This window comes from Electrophorus electricus, chromosome 8 (assembly GCF_013358815.1).
Source record: "Electrophorus electricus isolate fEleEle1 chromosome 8, fEleEle1.pri, whole genome shotgun sequence".
Lineage (NCBI taxonomy): Eukaryota > Metazoa > Chordata > Actinopteri > Gymnotiformes > Gymnotidae > Electrophorus > Electrophorus electricus.
The window spans coordinates 13,171,245-13,179,628 of record NC_049542.1 but is presented as its reverse complement, the minus strand read 5'-3'; the positions used below and the strand labels follow the sequence as shown (position 1 = coordinate 13,179,628).

Sequence of the window (8,384 nt, the reverse complement as noted above, 5' to 3'; positions counted from 1 at the left end):
GGCGCATATTACCCTCTTACGCAGGTGTAGTCAAGGTAAAGATGAATGATGATCATCAATCTAGGACAAATTTCACTCCTACGCACATTTTTGATGTGAATGGCGCGCTCTGTGCACACGAGGAATTAAAACATTATAACAATGAAATGGTCTTGGTTGACACAAGTAACGTGCGGAATAACTGACAAATACGCACAGTTTAATAACTACCATTAAATCGAATTTATAATATTCAGCTTTGCTCGTTTGTGTTAACAACACTGCGCTATGAATAAGTTTAAAAATGTACTTATATGTGTATGTGTTTGGGGGGGGGGGGGGGAGATACTCAGAGGGGGAGAAAATTGAATCCCCTCAATCGGAATTGTCTGAATACCTCTTCCCCCCCCCCCCCCCCCCCCCAAAAAAAAAAAAAAAAATATATATATATATATATAAACGTTGAAAGTGCGGCTAATAATAATATAAGCGAGGCTAATAAGCTTATTCAAGTGTCAATGGCATGTCGGCTTACTAATTTCATTTTACTCGTAGCTTTTCTTATATTTTTATGTATTTGTTGTTGAATGCCCATTGTTGAATTAAGACCTGATGCAGTGTTGAATATACTCGTCCAGTCTTCAAATGACACCTACAGTTCCTGAGAGAATTTCCTGAGTTACAGAGTCCCGCTGGACTTTATATAAACAGCACAAGGAGATTTGCTTTTGTAGAGTGTTCCCAAGTAAACAAATACTAACAACCTTTATATTCGGGAAAGAATTTAGCTTTAACTATTTCCTTTCAAATCATATGCCTAGAAAAATAAGACGCTGAAGACGAGCTCCAACCACACTCACCGAGAACTGAACGCTTGCTGGCTTCAAAGTACAGTTTAATGCGGCTTACAGACACCCAGGATCTTATTGATAGTTTCGTCCAAAAGAAGAGAAGGGTATAGACATCGGTAGAAAAAGTACTGGAAAAACTCTTAGGCAGTGGGGATTTGCTCTTATTAACCAAGTTCGTCATGTCTGAATGAGCATTCAGGTCTGATATGTCATGTATCTTGAGGCCTCATTGACAGCAGTGAGGTACATGATTAGGAAATATTCTGGGTCTATCAGTAATAACAAGACGCTGGTCTTCTAAAGAGGAACTAGGAATGCGAAACTGCACAAGGGGTAACTGGCAGAGGATATTACGTCTAAAGACGGCCTTCTGTTCATCAGTCGAGATTCTTGGCGTTAAGGCTTTCTGTCCTAACTGAGGTATTGACAACTCACCAGCACTGAAGGGATCAAATGCCGATTAGATGAGAGATGATTTAATCGATGTTATTTCTCTTTCCTTTTGCCCTAGCTTTCTCTTCTGTAAACCAACAGTTCGATAAGGTTGTCATCGCGAATGACGGTGACAGCCTCGCGAATCTCTCTCCCGCGCATAAACAGGCTCAAAGTCTGCCAATACCGCTTCCTCCCCGAGGACGAGCGCGCGCGCGGACGCATATATTCACTAGTGTTAGAGAGTGCATTCCCACTGAGGATGAGCGTATTGACAAGAAAATCAATGGATTAAAGAAAGCACTGAAGTTCCCACCCAAACGGATCAGATCTTGCAAGAAATTGGGATATGGCAATAGGGATATTATAATAAAAGTGTTCATTAATGTAGATTATTTAAATTTTGTTATTTAGCCAGCGTACTCAGTTCCCTGGTAAAATTTCAGGTCATATAAATGTATATCATCCAGAGTGACATGTTGTAAGATAGAAGATACCCAAACAAGCACTGGGAATGGTACAAAGAGGCCATAAAACTATGTTGTAACAAAAAAGCTGTTTATTACACAGATATTGACCCGTATTTCTATAAGGTTTCACACTTTTTCCAAATCACGATTAATGAGCTAAAGCCATCATCCTCGACTGATAAAACTCAGCGCGATTTGTCACATAGGCTGAGTGTTTAGCATCATGCAAAAGTCACACGAAACACTAGAGCAGCTTGCTTTGTCTCCACATACAACCCCTGAGACAGAGGCTGTTAAGACAAAGTAGCCTGTCTGATTTAGGCAGATGTTACCGACAACGGTTCCGGTCTATCTCCCCCTTTAAAATAGGCTCAGTATGTTCTATTGCACTTTGACCTTCGATCCTTTGGTAAGCTATATGAGGTAGGCATTATGACGTGGTGCAAGCTACGTTCGTCCAAAGGCATTTGCATTAACACCGCATATGCCCTTTTGTGCATAAAAATGCACTTAATGGAAAAACTGACTATGGATCCAGAATCTCTTACAACAACACAATACACCGAATACACAAAACTAAGAAGAGTGCATTGTGTCAGACAGTTCCGAACATGTCCCGTTATATACTTTCATCACTGCTATAACTTTGCGGCCAGAGTTATAGTACTGGTACTTATTATCCCATCAGCAGAACACAATGATCACGCCTTTTAGCCCGAGGAGTAGGGGTCAACCGCCGAGGGTGCAGGAGACGGCGTTGACGGTGCGGAGAGAGACTTTTCGGATGCATCTTCAACCTTTTCTGCACCATCTCCCGCTTCAGACGTGGTTTTGGGCAACAGACCCTCTTTCTCGCGCTTCTTCTGCTTCATGCGACGGTTTTGAAACCAGATCTTCACCTGAGTCTCGTTCAGCTGGAGCGCAGCAGCTATCTCCACGCGCCTGGCGCGCGTTAAGTACTTGTTGAAGTGAAACTCTTTTTCCAGTTCGGTCAGCTGTTTTGTGGTGAAATTAGTGCGAACAGTGTTCGGCTGGCCACCATAACCATACTCTCCTACTTTTCCTGAAACAAAAAACAACAAAGACAGCAATTCAGTACATCCAACAAAATTATTTGTCAAGTACTGCCAAAACAGTTCACTGACATAGACATATTGTCTTTTCTTATATTTTGTCAGTGTTGTCTTCCAACTCTGTTAATTCTACTCTTAGCTTTACGTCAATGTCAAGGTTGCCTAAGGGAAGAAAAAAAACTAACCCTTATCTAATGATACCCCCCGCCAATCACCTGTTTTTGGCGGGTTCCGTTTAACTTTCATCCAGTCAAACGTCTGCGCTGTGGACGCACCATCCGAGAGAGGTGAACAACACGCCTCGAGATGAGTTACATGCAGAGGAGAGAGAGAATTTGAGCAGCCCGCCACAAACGTCAGATTTGCCTGATCCTGGCCATGACCATATGTAGCTGCCGCGTACTGGAGTTGTCCATGCAAGTGCGCGTTGCTGTTGTTGTAACCATGGCGATGATGATGGTGCTGCACAATGTTTCCGGAGTAAACCAGCGGGCCACACTGAGAGAACCCTGCAGTTGAGTCGGCGTCCTGGTTCAGGGTATAGTGATTATAACCGGCGCAAAAACTTTGAGTCCCGTAAGTTGGATGGGCACCATAGGCAACTGACAGTGTCCCGGAGGACTGGTATGAACCGGCTCGCTGTGGGTTATTTGATACAGCGTTCGGTGAGCCTCTGCCGGATATAAACCGGTCGTTCCCACTGCGGTTATTTACCGTGACAGAACACGACTGGAAAGTTGTAATTCCGTGATCAGCATGGAATGCCCTGACAGAGCAGGAGCCCCCGCCACCGCCGTCTCCGCCGCTCATCACTGAATAATCTAAGAATGTACTCATTTTGGCATCGTCCTGATCGTCTCTCCAACACTTCTGTCACACAAGGCGGTCTATCGCCAGAGTCGAACCGCCAACCTTCCGCCTCCTTCAATCAGCGGAGTATAGGGGGGGGCTGCGAGGAGGTGATATGAATGAGCAGTGACAGTCACGTGAGGCTAGTTAGCCAGTGACTGGTGGCTTTGTTGGGTCTGTAGCTTGAGTGGCCTCGGCCTGACAGGTAGTCGTTAAAGAGCAAGTTTATGTAAATTTCGACCGCTTGTCGATCACAATGACGTAGGCACACCTATTGGGTCCCGCTAGTTGAGTCGATTGATGAAACGGCAGAGCGCGGAAGTAGAGGAACTGTAGCCTGCTGTAAGGATACTGAGGACCCAAGGTGTGCATATGTAAGGACCAAAACCCTAATCCGTGTCAGAGAGCGTGAGCGTCAAATGTACCAGGTAAGATAAAACCTAGACCAGCAAACTAGGCCGAACACACAAAAAAGTCAAGCTAATTACAATTTGATCTTGTTCATGTGGGAGACTGCACGGCCGTGTTTGTGCTAAATAAGACGTGTAGTGCGCAAAAATATTAGCAAATTATTTGTTCAGGCTAGTCATACTGTCTAATTTTCACTAACGGTTTTTGATATTGTGACATGGGCTTAATTTAATATCTACATCATGTACTTACAGTATTAAAATATTTCACAATTCCCTTGTAAGAAAATATTAATCGTAATTTGAACCGCTGGTGTCTCAATAAAGGAATAATGTTGCTTCGCAACATTCAGATAGTCTACATTAATTTGCATTAAAATGTTGATTTATATAGTAGGATATGCTGAAATATTAGTAGTGATTAAGTGATTAGTTTTGAACAAATACGTAATATTTCTTGACTGAGCAAAACATCGTTAAAGAGAGGGCTGAGCGAGCAGAGGCGGAGGAGGAGGAGCTAGAATGAATGCCTGTGCGCCCCCTCTGGTTTTGAGGAGGAATAGGTTTGGGTTTTTTTTCACCATTCAAAATGGAGTTGGGTGCGGAACAGGATTTCACGTCTTCTGTCCCTGCTTCGCACATCCTGTCCGCCCCTCTCTCACCCTCGCGCGTATTCTTCATAAAATCACGCACGCGCGCGCTGACGCGTATACACACACACACACACACACACACACACACACACACACACACGCGCGCGGAAAGGGAGGGGGAGGGGAGGGGGAGGCTTCAAAGATATTTTGCCTTAGCAGAAACGTTTGCTTGAGTCTGCCATTAAGGATTTGCAGACTAACAACCTAACTAACGTCATTTGTAAATTTGTGACATGGAATAAATTTGTCTAAAATTTCATTTGCTAGGAAAGAACTATGAAATATGTACCCGAAATATTGTTTCAGCTAAGTGTCAGTATTTGAAAACGATTAAAGAATAGAAAAATATCTAACATTAATATTAAAAGTAATCATTGTTAATCGTAATTACTACTACTACTACTACTATTATTATTATTATTATTATTATTATTATTATTATTATTATTATTATTATTATTATTATTATTATAAGTAGTAGTAGCAGTAAGTAGTACGCCGGCAAGCATTAGTCTACATATGACCCTTAACTACACAATGTATTTTTGCTTGCAGGCCTAGATCATGTGAACCGATCACAGGCTTTGCTATAAAATTGCAATAGAAATGAGCTATTAACATTCACCACCGCAGCCTCTGGTCTTGCTCCAAAATAGTCTCAAACCATCTAAGAATAAGAGACAAAAATGGGAATGGTCCTTTATTTGTGCAGACGTCACTACTATTGTCTCTTGCTGTCAGTTTGCATGAAAGACTTTGATTTATGAGTCTGGCAGCAAGCGAAACATCCCAGGCATTTCCCCGCGCGGTGCCAAGAGCAGAGCCTCGAACAAAGAGCACAGTCGTAGGACGAAGCAGCCATGTTGGGTTTTACGATGTAAGATGAACGTTTCTAATTTTGACAAATAAAGTAACAGTAGACCACCACGCACATGCTGGAAGGTCTCGAGTATGTGCTTCTGTTCTGGGTCCTTATCGTTGCCAAGAGGACAGATCATCATTTCTAGACATTTAAGAATTCCATCAAATAAACGTGTAATTGGGAATTTTTTCCCTCCCCATTTTTCCATACTTGTCATTAAACTCTGGACAACCTGTGTAATTAAAATTATGTATTGAAAGCAGAAACACATAAGGCTGCGAGTTTGAAACCTTCACACTAATTTTGATGGTGTAGCGTTTACTATTTATTTAGATTGTGGTACTAATTGCCATATATATCTTTATAAATGTTTACCCGACTGATATGTGTGGTCTTGGTGTCATTTGGCAGTGGCAAGTAAATGTGTCAGTCCAGGTGCATTTTATTAGGTCTATTGAATTATCACGAATAGCCTTATGCAGTAACACATTTATCTGTTCTCAAAAGTTGCCTATACTGTACACGCTTTACAAGGAAATGTGTAACAGCCTATTAATTTGCATGCATATAAACGTCAAACACGTTATTTTAAAAAGACAGATTTATTCTAACAAAAATATCTCATACAAAAATAAAACGATGAAGATACACGTCCATCTTTTCCACTTTATCGCGCAGGATTCAAATCTATTAACTTGCTCTATACAGTTTACAGATAGCTTGTATAGCATTCTTAGTATTCAGGAAATCTTACCTTTGATCATTTCATCATAACCTATTTGGCAGTGGTGACCAAATAAAAATGACACGTGATAAAAATGTCAACTTCTGACGAAAGTTATTCCAGTGTTCCTGTACTCAATAGCTAAGATGCTGCAGATCGATTGTACTTAAAGCATCGGTAAAAACCCATAATTTATCCGTCGACAGGTCCTCTGGGCTACCCATTGATTCGGACAGCGTTGGTGAAGCGCCATCGGACAGATGCAAGCACGAGTCCGCAGAAAAATTTTGGAAATCCCTAGAAGACCCATCCAGAGCTAGAGGGGAGCTACAGTTGTCCGAGTTCGCGGAGTGGGGTCTAAGGCCTAGTGTAGTTCCACATTTCGTGACTGTGAGCGAGGGATTGGAGATGTTGCTAAGATTCCTGGTAATAAAACCGAGAGACGATATGGAAAACTTTTGAGAGTAGTTGTGGGGCTTTTGAGAAGTTGATAATGACTCCGGTTGAGAGGAACACAATTCCCTATCTAGGAGATGTGCCGAATCTTTACCCAGACTAGACTCAAATATAGAACTCTCCTCGTCGCTCTGAGCACTGCTGTCTTCGCCGGTGGCTATATTTCTCAGCTTTTCTCGAGTCTCTTTGGTCTGGGTCTGCCGTTTGTGTTTCATACGACGGTTCTGGAACCACACTTTGACTTGGCGTTCAGTCAGGTCCAGCAGCGCCGCTATCTCCACGCGGCGAGGTCGGCATAAGTACTTATTGAAATGGAACTCCTTCTCCAGCTCTAACAGCTGCGTGTTCGTGTAAGCGGTCCTCAGACGACGCGAGCCTCCCCCTCCAACGGCCAAAGTGACCTCGGGAAGCTCGACAGAACCTGAAATAGAAGGAGTGTATCCACAAGCGTACACTTAACGTTATAAGCATAGATACCCACAAGAATATTAATATACTGTGTTAATAAGAATAGATAAGTCAAAATAAATTCGGAGCTATTTATCTATTCCTGAAAGGTGCATCAGTTACGGAGTAGAGGTCGGCATTATTGTTGTGGTCATCTGAAAAATTCCCATATGAGAATATAGACAATGTGGCAGAGATTCCACAGGATCATATATTACAACGACAAGATATGTGTTTCGTACTCCGGTCCACTCGTCTTGGTTGTAATGAATGTACGAGCAGTTCCATGCAGGACAACAGTAATCCATCATTCTTCATTGCTGTCAGATATCAAAATGTATTTGGGATTTCTGGTTACAGAAAGTCAAGATAGGAAATGTAGAATTTTTAATTACAGAACTTTTATTTTTAGGAGATAATTGCTTTAGATGGATTGCTGTTGTAAATCGTTGAACTGAGGAAAAATCACTATTATCATTTTATTACCCTTCTCCGTATTCTTACTGGTCATAATTCTCACATCATACTCCCTGTCCCCGTTTGCCCCTACTCACCTTTAAGGGAGAAGTATGCGGCTCCTGTAACCGTTTTCGCTGCGGTGGCTGTGTGTGTACGAAGGGAATTTTTCCCGGAGGCCTTCTTTTCGCGCATCCACGGGTATTCCGGGGGCAGCGAAGCAGTGGGCAGTGGGCTGCCCCCATTCAGGCTGTGCCGGGGTCTTCCATGGCGTGGCTGGTTCACTGGACCTAGGCTAGGGATAGTGTGCTCAAAGGGAGGCGGGATGAGCGGGTGTGCGAGCGCTGAGTCCTTGATTGATGATCTCTGAAATGACTCGTCGACAGGGGGAAAAGACGTCAGGCACTCCGCGAGCGACGGCCGACTATTGATGAAACCCGTTTCACGCTCGAACTCGTAATTCATGGCTTCCCTGCGCTGCCTCGCGAGGAGCGAAAGTTTGCCTCGCTGCAGGTACTATCAAAAATGTTACTTCGATCAAGAGATAATAAGGATGATATCAAATATCCCAAATGTTATTTATTTTGTGATATAGTTATTAAAGTCTTATGTGGATCGTTACACTATTAAACTATTGAATTCATGGAAACATGGTTGAAATTGGACCGAAAGCCTGTCACATGATTGCCACTGCCCAATGACAATTTGGGGTTTAATCAAAA

The 8,384-nt window shown here is 42.7% G+C and overlaps 2 protein-coding genes across 2 annotated transcripts; both read right to left on the bottom strand.

Moving 5' to 3' along the window:
* Nucleotides 1–1,788: 1,788 nt before the first annotated feature.
* hoxa1a (homeobox A1a) lies at nt 1,789–3,663 on the bottom strand. Its single transcript, XM_027014910.2, has 2 exons — nt 3,021–3,663; nt 1,789–2,795 (listed from the first exon to the last, which is right to left on the bottom strand). The coding sequence occupies exons 1-2, from the start codon at nt 3,640–3,642 to the stop codon at nt 2,443–2,445; spliced, it is 975 nt and encodes a 324-aa protein (XP_026870711.2). The 5' UTR covers nt 3,643–3,663; the 3' UTR covers nt 1,789–2,442.
* Nucleotides 3,664–5,513: 1,850 nt separating this feature from the next.
* On the bottom strand, nt 5,514–8,134 carry LOC113580394 (homeobox protein Hox-A2a-like). The gene is made up of 2 exons (XM_027014909.2): nt 7,761–8,134; nt 5,514–7,180 (listed from the first exon to the last, which is right to left on the bottom strand). Exons 1-2 carry the CDS (start codon nt 8,125–8,127, stop codon nt 6,438–6,440), a joined length of 1,110 nt encoding a protein of 369 aa, XP_026870710.1. The 5' UTR covers nt 8,128–8,134; the 3' UTR covers nt 5,514–6,437.
* Between the last annotated feature and the right edge of the window lie 250 nt (nt 8,135–8,384).